The 20384-nt window shown below is 37.0% G+C and overlaps 2 protein-coding genes across 2 annotated transcripts in view; one reads left to right on the plus strand and one right to left on the minus strand.

Annotated features, from left to right (window-relative positions):
• Positions 1–2419, plus strand: part of slc24a4b (solute carrier family 24 member 4b) — a 32969-nt gene extending 30550 nt beyond the window's left edge. Inside the window, exon 17 of the mRNA XM_043218624.1 lies at positions 953–2419. Coding sequence (XP_043074559.1) covers positions 953–1102 — 150 coding nt within the window. The 3' untranslated portion in view covers positions 1103–2419. The remainder of the gene's footprint in view (positions 1–952) is intronic.
• Positions 2420–12520: 10101 nt separating this feature from the next.
• The window catches only part of tmem121ab (transmembrane protein 121Ab), a 44688-nt gene continuing 36824 nt past the window's right edge, over positions 12521–20384 (minus strand). Inside the window, exon 2 of the mRNA XM_043218826.1 lies at positions 12521–16208. Within this exon, the coding sequence (XP_043074761.1) occupies positions 13181–14131 (951 nt within the window). The 5' untranslated portion in view covers positions 14132–16208 and the 3' untranslated portion in view covers positions 12521–13180. The remainder of the gene's footprint in view (positions 16209–20384) is intronic.

A 20384-nucleotide genomic window follows, 5' to 3' on the forward strand; every position in this document is an offset into this window, starting at 1 on the left:
ATGATAGGAAATAACGAGGCATTTCTAATCTTACTATGATAAATATTCTTCATAAAGTGAATGCGATTGACGAACGCCGACAAATTAATATTTAGCATTTTTTGTCAATAGTTTACTGTTTTATGATTTTTTTTAATGTAAAACATTTTTATATGGTGATTATTTTAAAGTCATCGACCACTTGTGTAAGTGTGCAGACTATTTATGCAAACGATAAATATATCAAAGAATAATAACACAATAATCAGTTAATATAAATATATTATAAATGACAGGACGCAAAGTAATTTCTAATCTTACTGCATAGGGATTGTATTTTTGCTTTTTATTTTATGTGCATGGTTTTTAAATGTGTTCATTTTAAATAAATCATAAAATAAAAAAAATCATCAGTTACTGAAAAGTTGAAACTAATGTTCGGTTCAGCACTTGCTAATATAATCGAATATTCTTTATGAAGTCGATACGATTGACGAACGCTGACAAATTAATATTTAGCATTTTTTGTCAATAGTTTAATCGTGCGACTGATTTTTTTTAAAACGTAAAACATTTTGTTGAAAAGGTTTTGATGATAAAACTGGTGATTCTTTAAAAAAAAAACTTAAAAATCGAATAATAGAAAATAAAATGCTTGATCATATTGAAATGCAAGGAAACTAGAGTTATTACATAAAGATCTAGTCCACATTTTTTAATGAAATGGCAATGCATTTATCTCATATCATAACTGATAGCTGTTGCATGTGATAATCGTTCTGTTCAGCTGTTGCCTCATTCATTAACTCTTCATCTGTTGACGCGTGTTACGTTTATTCCAGCATCCCAAGGCATTGTGATTAAAATCGACGTATTCCTCGTCCCTGTGTATTTGTAGACTTGCAATGCATCAGTCTGTGCGATCGAGTACCGAATCTACACGAAAGTAAGCTTTGTTTCACGTTTCGTGCAGATTCTTGGGATTCATCTGAACAGGTGGAAGCTGGACTTCAAGCTGGGCGTCTACGTGCTGGTGCTCTACGCCGTCTTCCTCTGCTTCTCCATCATGATCGAATACAACGTCTTCACCTTCGTCAACCTGCCCATGTGTCAGGAAGACTAGTCTCTTCATCCCAGCTCCAGAACCATCATCACCTCAGACCGGACGAGACGCTGGTCTTCATCAGCGCCGACGCTTCTCTCGAGCTCCTTCGGTTTTTTTCCTTCAGCTCATTTCCCCCCATTTCGACCCCCCGGAAAGAGGAACTTCTCCTCGGCAGCTCTTCCCTTCCAGTCGAGATCTTTGATATCTCCGAACGCGTGGAGAACACGGGAGCGTCTGGACGCCTGGATGAGCATCCGTTTTTTCCGTATCTGAATTCTTTTTGCAGTGTAGCGCTTTTTCCGGCTCCGAGAAATCAGCTGAATATTTAGAAATGCAAGAGAAACGAATCGTTTTTTTGTCAGTATCGTGTCCTAATCGGGCAACGGACCGTGCAGATCTGTGCAATCTCATTGGTTTTAAAAAATCTGCATATTAATCAGCGACAGCGTTGCAGCTGGCTCTTTCAGCGCAGATGGACTAATTACTTTCATTGGAAGCGTGTCGCGCCTGATTGGGACACGTGCATGTTTATTCTGCATTTAACATTTTCCTGATCGGTGTTTTTGAGAGAAATATCTAAACGTCCTTAAAACAAGATACGTTTAGAGTTTGCGAAGAATATTATCTTCAATTAAGTAAATTTGAATTAGTTTCTTACATCGCCGTTTTAAGCATAAACCTGAATATTTACTTTTAGATTTATGTAAAAAAAAGATATATATGAGTAAAAATATTGCTCGTCATTCATCGTTATAGTAAAAAACGAGAGTTAAAAAAGTCTATTTCAAACTAGATATTTTTCTTATATTCTTGTTAACCTGACTTAATTTATTTAGATTTATGCTGAAAAAAGAAGAACGATATTTAAAAATACATCTAAAATACAATAAACGAATAGATTAAAATAAATTGCAAAGGAAGTTCAGAGCAAATAAAAAGATTTGAATATCATTAAGACTTATTGTTATTAATTATGATTGTTAAATCGCGAATCTGACTAAATTGAGTTAGATTTACTCTTTAAAAAAGATTCGAATGTACTCCGTCATCCATCGCTACAGTAATAAAATTGAGGTTCAAATTTAAATATTTGAAGATGCTGTACGAAAAATCGACTTCAAGTTGCGTTTTAATGATATTTAGATATTTAGAAAAACACATCGATACCGAATGGGTCATTTCGTTTTGCATATAAATTGTACAATTTGCATATTTTTAATCCCAAAACGCGATGTTCCTGTTTCATGACTTTAGGAAGTTTTGCCGTAGCCTCTTTGAGGGCTCTGTGAACACAAACTTGCCTACGAAGAGATTTAATAATCACGTTTATTTTCAGATGAGCGTCTGCGATGTGGTTTCTGGTGGTTTCGGTCTGGTCTCGCGCCTCTCGAGAGGCTCTTTCGTTGTGAAATGTAGAAATTAGCACTTTAAAGTGAGCGGGCGCCCGGGTCTCAATCAGAAGTGCTTCCCTCCGTCAGACGTGTGTGTTTGTGTGTAGGTGTTTTTGTGTGTGTATTTGTGCACATCAGGGGAAGATCTTCAGACAGTAGTCCCTCATCTGACTGCAAAAAATCAGGTTCTTCCTCTGGACCTCTGTCTTGTTTTCCAGTACAGATTTACTTGAGAAGCAAAAGGACAGGATATGACGTCTTGTTTTTGCATTTGAATTAACTGCGTTTGGATCGATATTTTCTGAAACATCTAATCTTAAAACAAGAAAAAAAACAGGTCGGAAAAATATTATTTTATTATTTTTATTTTTTTTTTTTTTTTTTCCTCAAAGTTTAAATATATATATATATATATATACATATATACATATATACATATATATATACATATATATATATATATATATATATATATATATATATATATATATACATATATATATATATATATATATATATATATATATATATATATATATATATATATATATATATATATATATATATATATATATATTTATGTATATATATATATATTTATGTATATGTATCAAAAATGTATGTATAAAAATTAAGTGTTTTTGAACCAGAAATCTTATTTCTGATCCCATTTGGCAGATATTACCTCTTTTTTTAATTAATTAAAATGATGAGGTCTGAAAATCAAAATGTAAAAAAATCTGAATGAAGTGAGTTCAAGCTTAAAACAAGAACAAATATCTGCGGTTGCGTTCAGAAAAATGTACCTTTTCAAAAACCTCTTTTCTTTTCTCGAGCCTGTTTAAGGAAGAACCCTCGTCCTTGTTGTCGAGTCGTTTTTGCTTCAAGAACGCACTGGAAAACGAGCCCGAAGACGCAAAGGAGATCATTTTTTGCAGTGCGAGCACAACCACCGTCGGCGCGCGCGCCTGTGACTCGCAGTGCATTGTGGGAAGCTCCGCCGAGGTGATCTCCGGACGGTCGTCTCCATGGCAACCGCGGCCCTTGCCCGTTTCCGACCCGGCAGCTACCGAAACCAAAACCTCCGCGGAGACGTTTCCCGTCATGCAGATGCGAACGTGACTCAAAGATTGTGGAGGTCCGCAGCTGCCTCCGCGTCGGGGGAACGGGGATTATGCAATATAAGCACTGCTCAGAGTCCGGACGCCGCTGTATAGCAATAGGATGCTGACTTGTAGTGGACACTATGCAGGGAGGATGTGGCTGCGCTTCCAGACTCGAACGCAGAGTGGAAGACGGAACTCAGCTTCATCCGGAGACGGTTACCGTGGTTCCTCTCGACTTTTCGCACAGACACTTCACGTATATGCATTTCCGACTGATACAGGAACATTTAAAGAACAAAACCGAGCATAGATGAGTATTCTCTAGTGCCATTTTCTAATAAAAATGGGGTTAAATCTCACAAAAAACATGTCCATGGTATATTTCACCCCAAATCAAAAACCGACGTTGTATTTTGCACATGAAGTCTGTTTTTGGGCCATTAAAAATGGTTTATCGTGACACTGATTTAAAGAGAGTTAAGCACTTTTCCCCACTTTGATTTATTGTATAATTATAATGCATTGAAGCCTGTTTCTAGCCAAGAATAATTGTGATTATTTTTTTATCTCAAAGATATGACTTTTTTTCTCCCAGAATTCGTGATTGACTCAGCATTCTGACCTTCATCAGATTTTTTTTTGTACTTTATTTATGTATTTGTTTATTTATTGCCAAATATTACAAATATTTAAAAAAGGAAATAATAGGCTTTTTTCCCCCCCATACCTTTTCCTCATAACTCGTTTAAATCTTGCAACTTCTGAAATTAAGTGTTTTTTTTTTTTTTTTCAAAATAGCAAGTTGCATGAAAAAAGGCATGAACTGTCTAATATACTGTCATATTTTCTTAAAAACAAATAAATGACGAGCATTCGTGGGAAATGTGCTTAATTGTCGTGCAAAATGAACGATGCCGTGAAAAAACTCTTGGTTCTTACTAATAGGCTTCATTTTCTTCGTGCAAAATATAATATCTTTATTTACTTTATTTCATTTTGGGGTGAACTTTAACCTGGACGTTTTCTAGACAGGTTTTGAAAGATTTACCCTATAATGCACATGTTGATAATGCAGACTTTTACAGTTGTTGGAAGTAATTTGTTCTTTAGATAATTTGTACATACAGTACGTTTGAGATGCTTCGATCATGACTGATTTACCATCAGTTGAACTGGTGGGCTCTTTATTTGAGACTTGATTTGAGATTTTGTTGTATATGAACACACACACACACACACACACATACACACACACACACACACACACACACACACACATACAGATTCTCTCTCTGTCTCTCTCTCTCTCTCTCTCTCTCTCTCTTTCTCTCTCTCTCTCTTTCTCTCTCTCTCTCTCTCTCTCTCTCTCTCTCTCTCTCTCTCTCTCTCTCTCTCTCTCTCTCTCTGTCTCTCTCTCTCTCTCTCTCTCTCTCTCTCTCTCTCTCTCTCTCTCTCTCTCTCTCTCTCTCTCTCTCTCTCTCTCTCTCTCTCTCTCTCTCTCTCTCTCTCTCTCTCTCTCTCTCTCTCTCTCTCTCTCTCTCTCTCTCTCTCTCTCTCTCTCTCTCTCTCTCTCTCTCTCTCTCTCTCTCTCTCTTTCTCTCTCTCTCTCTCTCTCTCTCTCTCTCTCTCTCTCTCTCTCTCTCTCTCTCTCTCTTTCTCACATATGTGTTTATGAAGTCACTTTTTTAAAATTCAGATGGCATAATTGTTGTACCTCTACATGTTGTGGATTGTATGGGAACTTATAAGCGCGCACACACACACACACACACACACACACACACACACACACACACACACACACACACACACGCACACACACACACATTCAATACGTGTATGAACTGCGACCCCATGCACTGTGACCTCAACGTGATGTGGGATTCATGTCAATAATTCTAATAATAAATGTATGATGATCAAAATATAAATATATCTATATTTCATGTAAAGTTAGTTACCATGAACCATAACTGAAGACATCTGTAACACGTATATGAATGTATTGTCATGCTTTAATGGACATATCCAACCAATGCATTTTACTGTAAAGCAATAACACGAGAAAAAAAAAAAAGATATATAAATATATATATGTGAAAAGAATGATTCCTGTACATTTGTCATATGAAACTTTGAGAAAGGAATGTTTAAAATATGTCACAAATTAAACAATGCCATTTATACCCGTTTCATAGTTTTTGTGGCCTGCGCCGTGTTTTAAATGATATGTGTGTGTGTGTGTGTGTGTGTGTGTGTGTGTGTGTGTGTGTGCACTCTCAATGAAAAAAACTCTCAAGCCGTCCAAGATGCAGATGAGTTGGTTTCTTCATCAGGTTTGGAGAAATGTAGCATTGCTTCAGTGACTCAGCAATGGATGCTCTGCAGTGAATGGGTGCCGTCAGAACGAGAGTCCTAACAGCTGATAAAAACATCTCAATAATCCACGCCGCTCCAGTCCGTCAGTTAATGTCTTGAGAAGACAAAAGCCGCGTGTTCGTATGTAAGATGAATAAGAAAAATAATCTATAATTCTGCAAAAATCGCTTAAAATCTGCCGAGTTCTTTCCTGATTCAGACATGACTTTTTCATTGAAGAAAGCAGTATTATGGGTTTTTTTTAGCTAGAGTTGATGGTTTGTTGAAGTGTTGATCAAAAGCTGAAGGGCTGGAGCGGTGTGGATTATTTCATCATCTGTTTGGACTCTCATTCCGACGGCACCCATTCACCGCAGAGCATCCATTGCTGGGAAAGTTGTGCACCGTCAGCTAGATTAGCGACATCAGGCAGGACCCTTTTCTTTTCTCTGTTCAAAAACAACTCGACTGGTCTGCAGAACGCTGAACACATCTGGTGTGACTTTAAATGCAAACCTAGAGGCAAAAACTCATCGCTTAACACCGATGACTTGTGCATACGGATGCAGTCACTGTAGACGCTTACAAAACTGTTGGCACAGAAATGGAAATGCAAAAAAGACAACGTTCCTCCTTTGTATCACTCATATATTTATCCTTGTTTCTACGGCTTACTGTTAATGCATTGAAATGAAAGCAGAGCACAGAATCCCCTTCATCTTATTTTTAAATGCTTCCGTTCATTGTCCAGCGGGTGGCAGACTAACATCACTGTTTGACTCACAGAGCCTCACAGGATAGGAATTACAACGCAATATTTGCATTTGCGTTGAAAAGAGAAGTGGCGCTCGAGTGTTTCTGCAGCATTAAATATAAAAAAAACAAACAAGCGGCGTTACTTTACTTCAAAAATCAATATCAACCCCAAGCCAAAAAAAATTGAATACCGACGAGGCACGCTTCAGTCATTTAATATCTATATAATATGTGCTTTTTATGGTTTTTATCAAACCGTATGCGGCCCATCCCCGTGAAAAAAGATCTAGACTATAACTCGTTTTAAAAATCTCCCGAGCGAGCCACATCAGCGTCATCATTCGCGCTTTTGGAGCCGAATGCCGTTTGATTTAATGGAGTATGTGTGCGAGAGAGATATAAACCATCTGCCAGAACCGAACTCGCTCATTTTTCAGGTGAAACCTCTTATTAAGGGAGCGATTCAGCAGCTGTCGGTGTCCATAATTACAGCAGTTTGACTGCTAAAGCTGCCTTTCTGCTCTGCTAGTCAGGCCTGCTAGCTTACTAACTCGGTCAGGCCTTTTTCTGCGTTAGAACGACTCGTTTTCATAACTGCATGGCAACTTCCAAATCCGCAGAAGCACAAATAAGTGCATTCAATCGACAAAAGTTTAATGAGGGCAGAGATCAGATGACTTTCTGTGATATTTGCTCTGAGCTCAAATCAAACTCAGTCACACTAGGGGTTTGGAGCTGAGAAATGGATCTCTTTTGTGCTTCTGATCCTTTGCGCTGTGCGGTTTAATAACTGGACGATGCATGTGCCTTTCATGTTTGCCTGTGGTTATCAGCGTTGGAGAGTAACTAGTTACAAGTCGTGTGATTATGAAAGAGATGGAGCTCTAGTCTTTTAGTTACCGAGAAAAATGTGTAATATCATCGCAGTTTTCCGTGTGAAAATGTAAACCATTACAAATACACACATACACAAGCAAATGAACACACATGTTGTGTTTTCATGAGGACTCTCCATATTATGTATATATATTACAAATTACAAAAAAATTAAAATAATATATATAATTAATTTTTACATATATTAAAAAAATAATTATATGTGTATATATATATATATATATATATATATATATATATATATATATATATATATATATATATATATATATTTTTTCCAGATTTTCTATTTATTTTTATGTTTTTTTTTCCACAAGTAAATTTAGTTAATGTTGATGGGATTTTGTTTTTGGTATAAAGAAAATGCTGTTTTTCTCATTCATTTTTTGTGCTGTAATACAGTAGGCAAAATGTTAAACGTGGTTAACGACTTTCGTATATTTTTATGCACCGTGGTCACGCTTAAACTCAACCTTACACTGCACTGAACCATTTTAAACAAAAGTTACAGAGAATGCGTCTTCATTAGCACAATCGGATGAAACTTTCGTCCTTCTAGCGAGAAACAGCGACACTCGGTTGTGCTTTCCAAACAAAAGCCGCCAGCACTCAAGACGCATTTCGATTCAATTATCGTTTGAATGTACCTGACACGGTAGACTTCCCAAATCAACCATTTGCAATTCTGGATTAGTTCCATAAATTGCCTAGAAACGCTAAAAATGTCAGAATTCCCTACCGCAAGACTGTCTAACCTTTGACTGCTCGAGTTAACAAATCAGGACGGCGCGCTAATGGACGCCCGTGGATGTTAGCTAGGATGGAGTTCATGGGCGTTAGCGTTGGAGGACACCCAAGTCACACATTTACGGGGTGAGCGTGTGATTCGCAGGAAGCCGAACCTCCATTATAAATCTGCCTGAGTGTTATTAATGCAAATTGCCTATTTGATATTGCGCCGCATCGTTGTATTGAAATCCATAATGTACGCGAAACCGAGAAATGTCGTCAGTAACCTGGAAGCCCCAACATCTTTTAGCAAATGACTTTTCCAGTCATTCAAGATTACTGTAAACCATATGTAGTTTGCAAATAATTGTTAACTGTATCATACAAAAGAGTGTAGAAAATCTTTTTTTGTGCATATATTCATATTCATATTATATGATTTAGTAACTTTATTGATTTTATAAACTTTAGATTTTTTTATTTATTTTTTTTTTACTTTTTAAATTTTAAAAATGTCATTTATGATTACTTGGTTAGTCTGGACTAATAGTTTGAAATCAATTTTTATATAAATCAAATCATTGCATGCATATCAGGGTTGTTATTATTAATATTTTTATAAGTTAAAATTACAATGACATAAAACTATATATACGATATGAACAATATGAACATTTAAAATAATGAAAAATATATATATATATATATATATATATATATATATATATATATATATATATATATATATATGATGATACATACATTACACTATATATTCATATTATTTAATTATCTGCATGGCTTGAAATCACAATTTTAGAAATTAATTTCTGTGTTTGTTAGTTTTTTTATATAATATTTTATATATAAAAAGGATTTAGTTTAGTCTTTTTAGTCATGGCTTTTAAAAATGGTGTGTATCTCAGGGTTATATACATTTGAACGTTTGAATTCAACTTTAAGTACTAAAAGAGCTAAAACTATTTAAAGAAACAGAGCTAACAAAAAGCAATTACTGAAACGTTAACAAAATCTAAAATGAAAATATAAAAATGAATTCCATTCCAATGATAAAAAAGCACATCAAAGCACCCTAAAATAACAGCGATGCATACTGTACATTCAAACTATATAATTATTATTCGGGTTGTTTTCAGGTTTCCTTTGCCAGAAGTAACTTAAGTACTTGCATATATAAAGAGTTGAATCCATTAAACACACGATTGACTCCCAGTATCGTTTTCAATCCTGCACAGTAATACTTTAGGCTCTTTTGAAAGACATTTGCACGGAAACGACGATGAAAAGCCACGCGGACGTACTTATCATGCAGCGAGAATGCTTTTTTCTAATGCATTATAGATACAGGCCTCAAGTCAAGTGTTACCATCTTTCTCTCTTTGTCATTTCTTGAGCACTAAACACACATTCGAAGGCTTGCGACCCTTTGACTGGTTTTAGAGCGAGGCTGAATCTTTAATGCTGTAAAGCAAATGTAAGAATGCCTGAGGGGCTGCTGACATCTGAACGGGGTTTATTGATGCATTTCGAATGAAAGATGATGTTCCTCCATCTCTTTGCTCTTCACTGTGAATGATAACAAGCATTGTGCACCAAAATCAATTCCTTTTTATAATTCCGTGCTTAATATTTGCAATTTACGGTACGCGATTAGATATTGCGGTAAACACCCAAAGTGCTGAATTATAGATCATGGCGTAACGATGCGTTCGCACCATATAAGGCGGTTTTGGGCTGAAGGTTAAGGCGGAATCTTAAATATTTATTGAGGAAAAAAATGTTTTTGCACAGTAATATATGTGCTCAGATGAAGCCGCCGCATCCACGTCTCACATGTAAATAGAATTGTATTCCAGCACCGGAATATATTTCCTATTATATTCTGGCATCCAATAACAAAAATAGGTTTTGTTGTTGTTGAGAAAAGTAAAAAACAAAAAGTCTGGGTATATCTGGGTAAATTGCCATACTGAAATTGGTCAAAAATGTATTTTGCTCAAGAATTAGTAATTTAATTCTACTTGTTTAATGAATTTATATATGGAAGACTAAATCTTATTTTAGGCTATTTTATTTTAACTTATTTTAAAATTACTGGCATGCAAAGATTATTGCAAGAACACACATTCCTTATATTTACCTTCAAAATTTCGCGATTAATTAAATATGTTATATTTGCCTTTTTTTGGTAATTTTTCCAGTTTTGGAGCTTGCGTCAAATTCAATTTACAAAAGTGCTTTTACGCGCTTCGAAAACATTAAATGCAAGTAAAGTGTTCGCTTTACTGTAAACTTCTGTGGAAAAAGGCAAAATATGGGTAAAATAATATCTTATGGTCATATAAAGCTGTAAAACAGATATAAAACATATTTAAAAATATACAAAATAAGTTATCGTACTAATCGATTGTCCCTGCAGTGATACTTTTTCATTACTATGTCTTTTGCAAATTATAGTAGTATTTTTTACTTTAAAAAAATCGATTCCTGTAACCCATTCTAATGTACAGAGAATAAAACGAGAGCCGTTTAATTAACCTTTTATTATTTTGATGCTCGAAAACCCCTTTTTGCCTTTGATTCTCATTTTCAGCAAAACTATGTTACAACGTAATCTGTTTAATTTGCCAAAGTGTTGCACAAATGTGTTTTACGGTATTTATACATACTCTCACCTTTAAGTTTTCAGTGTTGCACATCATGACCGCCTTGAAATTATAATCGCAGTCATTATCACGTGTGTAATGCTGAATGACTATTATGGTTCTGCGGCATGTGCCTTCCGTTAGCGCATTAATATCCCTCTACGATTCTAAAAAGCATGCAATCAGTGTAGTGTTTTCTCTTCTAAATAGTATTAAAGTAAATGGTATGTTGCCATTTGAAAAAAAACGTACCGTAGAGAGAAATGAATGCTTTCAGATGGTGGGTGGACGCTAAAGTAGAGAAATTCTCCAAAAGCAGAATACGCAGCGGAGTGAGTCAACATCAACCGCGAACGCCCACCATATGCAGGTGGCAATAAATTAATGTTGCTGGAATAGAATACAGCAGGTCGCTACATATGCGGAATAAATCATACATGGATGGTAAATGGTTTTCGTACAGAGGGAAGGCTGTTTAATTCTGCGGTGTCCAGGCCTTAGTGTTTTAGGAATCAGTTTCACGCTGTGTGGCTTTAGAAAAGGTGAGTCCCTGCTGATGGGGGCCATGTGCAATTTATTTCATTTTCCCGGATGCCTTTTACCCTTCCATCCGCTTCCGCAGACACGGTGTGTTTACTCAAACATTAGAAGAGCTAATTTAAACAAGGCCTGAGACGGAAACGCTGTGATCCTCTGTTCGTGTGGAGAAAATGAGTGGAGTTGTCGGCCAGGTTGCCAGGTCTGCATAACAAACTAGCCCATTCGCTATCCAATTTTCATACCTAAAATATATATATTTCACTTTTACTGTTATGAAAATATATTGTTGTGAACTTCTTACCAGCCTACCACGGTTTTATCATTGGCGGAATACCAAATATTTAAATTCAAATATAATTTATGCAGTGTGTCAAACCGAGTAATGAAAGGTTCATATTTTGGTTTTGGGAGTCGGCAACAACAGTTTGACATGAAAACAATTTCATTTTCTTATAATATGCATTTATCTTTACGTTTTTTTCTCGACGACTCCCAAATGATTCGCTCAACGATTCATTTTTCCAAAAACCTCCTTTGTGCGACACTAATTCTGTGGTAATTGGTCGATTTCATTTAAAGCAGTGTTTGTGACATTTTTAATACTCCAAAAGTGCCACCTAGTGGCAAAGAATGAATTAGCATTTTCATTCAGACCATGTTGTCAAGTTTTCCAGGTCTACTGGCAACAAGTGGGCAACAATGTGCCAATGCTTCACTTTGACGTCAACATGAAACAGCTTGGGTTGTTTCAATAATTGTTTCAAAGTCAACTCTTTCTTTTTGAGAGACAATATGTTCAGATTTATAACTTAGCAGGATGTTTTCAATCACTCGGAGCTGTGTTACATGTTGCATGAAAGGTTATTTTCAACCTGTGGCAACATACCCCCAATTCCATGGGAATGCAGACTTGGCAATCCTTGACTGGCAATTCTGTTAGCATAAAAACACTTTGCACATTTTTAAAATAATTTTTTATTAAATACAACGGAATCCTCAAACAAAAATGTAAAAAAAGCAAGTACACAAGTGGTATATATAATAATTATAATATCAATGATAACAATAATAATCCATATACCAACCAAGTGGTAGCGCATTCACTGACTTTTTCCTAAACAATTCCATAAAGGTCATCGCACACAAATTTCGTACTTTTTCCTCTTATTCTCATTTCTTTAAATGTCAACACATCATAAAACACAAGCGCAAACACATACTGCAGGCATGTAGGACTACTCCCCAACATTTGTTCATAAACACCAACCTAGTTCCCTCAATGATATATTCATTGCACTCTTTTTTCCAATTCCCCATTCATTACTTGCAAGAGAGGCAAATATCTGATGCACCTGAACAACAGGAAGTCACACACAAAAAAAAGTGGATGGAAACATGAGTTTGGTCTCTCAAACAAGTATTTCGCACCATAGTCGTTCTGCTACTGTACAGAAAAAAAACAGCACTTGGTTTTTCAATGCCAACTGTGGTGAACGAATTATAAAACACTAAAAGGTTTTCTTTGAACAACACAACTCATATTTGGCTGATTTACCACAGTCCATTACCAAAGTACCCCAAAGTTCATCAGTTCATATCTGGTTGTTTGAATGCTCCTTGTAGGCTCCAAATCCTCTATTTTTGGTTACTTGGTCATGTATCCATAATCTCCCGTGCTGGAGTGGGTTCATGTGGGAGGCTTGTAGCGTTCGGAAGAGCTTGTCCGTGTCCAACCGAGTTTTGCTGGACTTCCATGGGAATTCCTGTTGTGTTCTCTCGATTTGGGAATTCCCGCGACTGTTTCCGGTACTCGAGAAAGGTGCATGCCTTGGTTGCGATGGCCACCACGTTCTTCCCGACAAAGATGGTGGATACCCGGCTGTCCTGGAAAAGCACCATGTTGACGCCTCGTATGAGGATGGTGACGATGTTAATGGTGACCAGACTAAGAAGAGGATAAAGCATCATCTTCTGCGGGGACACGTGGTCACCTTGCACGCTGATCTCGCTCAGGGACACACAGGGAAGAATCAGAAGCAAAATGTAGCAGTAGAAGAACATCAAACCTTCCGCCCAAATGGGCAAACCCGTCCGCTGAGGCTCCCAAAGATTTGCTTGCATGTCCAGCAGGTCCAGCAAATCCAAAGCCACCCAGAACAGCCGACCCCTCATGTCCTCCTTTCTCCGAAAGGTACGGACGTATTCCATGCTGTCCAGAGCCACCAGAACCAGGTAGAGGCCTGGGACGCAAATGGACAGCAGTAAAGTCAAAGCTTTCCGGGCGACAGTCTCCAGGCTCTTGCGATCGGCCTTACAGTTCTGGAAGACAAAGTAAAGCTTGATCTCCAGCACGAAGATATAGAGGAACCAAAGGATCATGGCGTATCCTCTCCGGGCCGTCCTCACTTCTGCTCCGACCCAAACCGCAACATACCGGAGGACGATAAGAAAGCAGACATCCCCAACAAGGACAATGATGCAGACGCCAATCTTCCGAGGCCCCTGATTCTGCTCCACCAGGTAGGCATCCATGAAGGCCATGCTGGTCATGATGACGAAGGTGGTAAGACACACATGCCGCTTGTCCGGTGGTGGCAACACCATGCTGAGGGCCACCACCGCATGCACTCTCTCACAGCAATGTCGTCCACTCTGTTGCACTTGGGTTGGAAGGACTCTTAAAGTTGCAGGACTAGTCGGAGTGGTAACCTTCTCAACCCTTTGAATGCATTTGCATTTCCAGTATTTCGTAAATCTGACCCAGGAATAAGGTAAGCCAATTGCTCCCAACTGACAGTTTGATTCACGCTGCTTTGCTAGGGTTGTATTGATTGTAAATCACAAGGTTAGAGTTAAAGGGCCACTGTAAGGTTACTTTGCAATGGAAATGCAACTCGTAATGACCAAAGAGACCTAGTTTAACGATCTTGGTCTCTGCAAATGATTCTGCTCTGATTGACTGCAAATCTCGAAGAAGCAGTGCTAAATCAAACAAAGTCCCAAAAAGATTCAGAGCAGCATTACGTTTCAATAGAAATGCCACTCTTGAAAACTGAGCTGTTTCGCAGTCTTGGTCTTGGCAGACTGTTCTTCCCTGATGCTCTAAATGGAAGAGAAATCTTCCCATTAATCATCAGGGTCAAGCTTTAATGTGCTAGTTGGAGTGGCTGCCTTTACAAGCCAGTTCTGCTAACTTTGAAGGCATTTACATTTTCAATGTTTTGTAAACTTGATGAAGGGACAAAGTAAAAAAAGAACAGTTGCTTCCCACAGACAGTTTGATTCGCTTCTTTGTGAGTATTGAACTAATTGTAAATCTGAAGAAATAGTGTAAAAGGATACAAAAATATCTAGACCTGTTTTACGGTCTTATTCTTGGCAGACAGCAAGGTTACTTTGCAATGGAAATGCAACACTTAATGACCAAAGTTTAGACCTAGTTTAACGATCCAGTTCTGCTAACTTTGAAGGCATTTTTATTTCTAATGTTATGTGAACTTGCCACAGGAACAAGGTAAAAATAACTTATTTTACCAAATAAAAGAGTTGCTTCCAACTGATTTGATTCACTGCTTTGTGAGGTTTAAACTTATTGTAAATCTGAAGAAATGGTGTAAAATTATACAAATTTGCAAAAAAGATCCAGATTAGTATAACACTGCAACTTTTGAAAACCACAGAGACCCATTTCCCAGTCTTGGTCTTGGCAGATAATTATTCTCAGATTAATCGTAAATCTGAAGAAATATAGTGAAATGATACAAAGTTCCAAAAAAAAGTTCTAAAGCAGAATTATTTTCAATGAAAACCAAAAGAGACCTGTTTCACAGTCTTGATCTATTAATCAGCAGGGTCAAGCTTCTTTTTCATCCCAGTTCGGTGAATTTTGAACTCATTTGGATTTCCAATGTTTCGTAAACCTGAACCACGAACAAAGTAAAAAAGAACTTATCCTACCAAGAAGCCAACTGCTTTCGACCGACAGTTTAATTCACACTGTATCGCAAGAGTTGTATTGATTGTAAATCTGAAGAAATAGTCTTCAATGATACAAAGAGCCAAAAAGGTCTAGAACAGGGTTACTTTGCAATGGAAATGCAACTCTTAAAGGACCAAAGGGACTTGGTTTCACAATCTTGGTCTTCTTGGCAGATGATTCTTCCCCAGTGCACTAAATGGAAGAGAAATCTGGCCATTAATCAGCGAGGTTGTATTGATCTTGTTAGTCTGCATGCCTGCCCGACCTCAGCATTCTTGATGAGACGCCATAACTTTCTTCTTTCGCGGTCATGCGATTGGAAGGTGATGTGAGGATACATGGGCTTTCCCGGAAGCTTTGTGTGCATTTGCTGGGTCGTGGGTCAGAGTTCTCCAGGATAAGTACAGCTGTGGTAAGTAATTTGTTTTGTTAAGAGGAAGGTAACCAAAGAAATCAAGCGTAGGAACTGAAAGTTCAAACTGTAGACACTCAGCAATTACCGAGCAACATTTGTTTGCGTCTGCCAATGTGGAATTGCTCAGCAGTGGAAGATTGACTCTTGAGGGCTGGTGGTCTTCATCCATAGATCACCTAGACACGGGGTCAGTGGCTCCAGGGGCTCCACATCTGTCTATGGCTCCCCCAAGGGGAATCTCTTTTACTGGGGTTCAGTTTCATCCTTGCCTGCTCTTCTGACACGACCTGGAATGAGAGGAAAGAAAAGGAGCTGTCAGCACAAAGTGGATAATAAATCACGGCTTACCACTTGGAGCCAACGGCGTATCCGGTCCTGCCATTGTGTCAGCATCATTTAAAGACATGTGATAACAACATTGGGGAAATACACAGTTACACGGTCACTTAATACTTGCACTTTTAATAATACAGGGTACACAAAACTGTACAATCCTATGCAATAAAGCAGAACAATGTTCTTGCATTAATTCTTGCATTTTTTGGTCTTGTTTTCATAACATATTACTCTGAATATTTAAAATGATTAGGAAAATGACTGAAAAGTCTGAAAAATAATGTATGAAAATTAAACTCACACACACACACACACACACACACACACACATATATATATATATATATATATATATATATATATATATATATATATATATATATATATATATATATATATGAAATATATGAAAATTTAGTTTATGCGAATTGAAAAAAAGTACTTGTTTTAAGCATTAATTTACTTATGATTTTTTTTTTTATTATTTATTTCTTAGTAGAACGAAAAGTAAATTAAAATGAACGAAATGTATCTTTGTATTAGAAGGACACAAATACTGAGAAAATGAGTTTTTGGACTGAGAACTATGAGAAAAAAAAGCTCAAAGGGTCTGTGAGGATCCACTCAAACCTTTTTCAGTTTTTGATGTTAGAATGATACAGATTTTCTAATTTGGACTTTTATTTAACATGTCATAAGTGCATGTCTTTTTTTATGAAATGTCCATGAAACGGTCTTTGATATTTATTTAATCAAAGATACATATTTTAATGCTCAACACTGCCTTTTCATCACACATAAGACATGACTGGGTTCTCAGTTTTGTTTTCTTTAAGTATCAACTTTGTCTCTGAGGATTCTCATATATTTCCTTAGAATTAAAGTGCAAATAGATTGACATGCAGTAAGTGTATAGAAGCATGAAATGTATGCGTATAGCAGTTCAGATCATTTGATATGGGAAAAATTGGATTAGAAGTGTTGTGTTCATATCGAGATCTGATATGAGATTGCAAACTCTGGCATCTTGGCAGAAGTGAATATGGTTTAAGACATAGCTTAAACTCCATAGGAGATTACTTGGGTAATGTTTCCTAAGGACCGGAAGACCTTAGGAAACAAAAAAAATACTCTCAATTTACATTAAATTTCTGTCAAGAAGAAACGATTGAGCTATTAGGGGATTTGCATTTTCTTTTCTACAAGCTTGAAATTTGGAAAAAGGTGAGATTTGATTACTGTTGTTGATAAAACGTGTTGTTTTTTTTACGCTAAGATTTTCCTTATGGCCTGTCTGGCCAAGAATGATGAAATTTCTAATCATGCGTTTGATGGATTCATGCAGGTCAATAAACTTCCATCATTAATAATTCAAGCTGAGAGACTGTGGAACAGTGTTTGGAGATCCATTTAGACCGACCTGTTTAATATTCACACACCGAGCCGCTGGCGTTTGTCTGATAGCCAAGGTCGCAGGAGTGCTAATCAACACACTGGGCTGACATTTCACTAAAATTAAGCACAAATAATGAAAACTCGATGCAAAACACAATTAAACCTCATCCGCTCGTCTCATCCCAAATGAAAGTATCAATCTAAAAAATGGAAGAAAAACAAGAAAGATTTAACTGGAACTAAGACCAGGTAATTTGAGTGTGTTTTTAATGCAGACCATCAAGAGATGAGTTAAGCTCTCTGTCATGTCCAACACAATCTTATTAGCATTTGGCAGAGTACACAGATAGCAGACATAGATCTCATTTCTATGCCTGTCAGCTCAGAACGGGGGCAGATTTAAATCAATGTAATAGTCTACAGAATGATACTTCCAGCCTAAAAAAAAACGTGAATATGCCACTTAAATAAGAAAACATTGATTTGCGTGTTCTGGAAAAATATGAACTAAATAAATTTCCTAAATAAATACATGCAAGAACCCGATGACATGCAAAGTGACATTAGTATGCATACTGTCATTGCTGTTACCCGATTTCATGAATGTACGTATACATCAGGGGTCATCACCTGCAGAGTTTAGCTCTACTTGCCTCAACACACCTGCCTGGAAGTTTCGAATATATATCTACTAAGACCTCGATTAGCTGCTTCAGGTGTGTTTGGTTAGGGTTGGATCTCGCTCACGCAAAAATGGACTTTGTCGTGTATATGCTAGGCAATGAGTAGGGTTAGGGTTGTGGGGTAGATGCATATCATATTTATGTGAATACTGCTTGTTACATGCGTGTCAAAAGTCCGTCTTTGCATATCAAAATCACAAGTTTTCATTTTTATTTGGCGTATCATTTATATCGTAATGGCTTTACAGTACTAATTTACAATACGCAAGAAAAGCAGTTTTACAGTAAAATGTTTCATTTGCAAATTTACATTTAAAACACATTATCTGTAATGAGAACAAGTGCTCAACCGTTGTGCTGAAAATTCTTTCTTATTTGGTGTCCTTTTTTGGTATTCCTTCCTTTTTTGTAAAATTCACCAAATCTTCGATGTAATACTTTTGCCGGCTTTTCTATGCTCAAAACGGAATAAAAAACCTGTGCTGATTCAATAGAAAGCCTATATTGAGAGACAACAGACGGATAGAGAGGGATTGGGACGTTATCTTCTAAGAAAGACCCCATACTGACGTACATCTCCTGGAGTTTCAACAATTCAAATCGATGAAGATATTGCTGCAGATTTTCCAAGGCTGCAAAGTCTGTAATTAAAAGTCAGGGACGCAAACTCAAACATTTCTCCTCAGACAATATGCTTCTTCGCATGTTAATTTGATATCCTCATAAACTAACCGTATCTCAAGAATCGACTCATTTGTGTCTACTTTTATTTCCCCAAAGGAATTTTAAGTGAAACATCTGTGACAAAGTTGATGCCAAAGCCCTTGCAGATGGATGAAACAAACCAACCGACAGCAAAGCAGACAAATGTTCCAACTGTTCAAATTTGGCTGCGTGAAAACTTAATGTCCCTTCAATGTAACTTCCCTCAAAAAGAAGACGAGATTGTATTGAGCACAGCTGTTCTCAGACAGGAGCTGTTTCGCTGACAAAACCCCATATCTTTATCGCTGCCTGAATTAAAACAATGAATTATGAAATACATCCTCTTTCAAGGCCCTAATGCATAATGGAAAATTCTGCAATATTCATAAAGACATGTAATTTAAAAACGCACTTCGTCAGTTGTCCTTTTCTATATCAAAATGACTCAAACGCTGATTGGATCGGTTGCTAACAGAGGCTAAAAGTATCCAGATTGGCAAAATTCTTCTTGCTCATGCATTCATTTTAAAAGCATCATGCAAAGTTGAAACTAAGAGTGAAGTAGTCATTTAGCGGAAAGCTTTTATCCTATAAGACAAACAGCGACCATTCGCTCAACAACAAAAAATGCGCTTTTCCAAAGTTATCAAGAGCTGGTTGAAATCACTAGTGCCAATTCATTTCAAAATGCACTGCGCAGATTTTTATCAGTCCATCAACAAACAAAATAGTGAGCTTTCTAAAGAAGAACCAGCTGCATTTGCCAAAGTTTGCGGGGTTCGCGGCATCAAATATTTGGAAGACGTCCATGAGTTTTATTGGAGACACTTGGTATCAAGTAAACAAGATATTTATGAGCAGAACTGAATATGAGCGATAACGGGGCCAACCAGCGTGTGAAATGCTGAGAGAGTGCACGAAAATACACGGACCCCACCGGTGCAAAATACATTCTGCTGTGAGAAGCTGACGTGGTTTGTTGCTTTTTAAGTGAAAGCATGAAAAATAAGCACTGCAATTATGTAGTTTGCATTGACTTCGCTGTTCTTAAGGAAGTCAGGCTAAAATTTAGACAAAAAGAGCATCAAAGATCGAAAGAGCCACAAGCTTTTGACTTATTTTTGAAATGCAACGTGTGAGGAAATCAGCTGTTTGAAAGTTTAAGTAGGTCTGATAATAGCTGATCACAGCAATGTACAGCACCATGAATAAATTATGCATGCTGTACTGTTGCTGTGATAAGGCTGCTTATATCCTAGCTTGCTTCTGTCACTTAATAAGTAAATAAAAAGGTAATTGCGACTTTATTTTAATTCTCACAATTGAACCGGGAGATGAAGACAG

This window comes from Puntigrus tetrazona, chromosome 20, assembly GCF_018831695.1.
Source record: "Puntigrus tetrazona isolate hp1 chromosome 20, ASM1883169v1, whole genome shotgun sequence".
NCBI classification, from domain to species: Eukaryota; Metazoa; Chordata; class Actinopteri; order Cypriniformes; family Cyprinidae; genus Puntigrus; species Puntigrus tetrazona.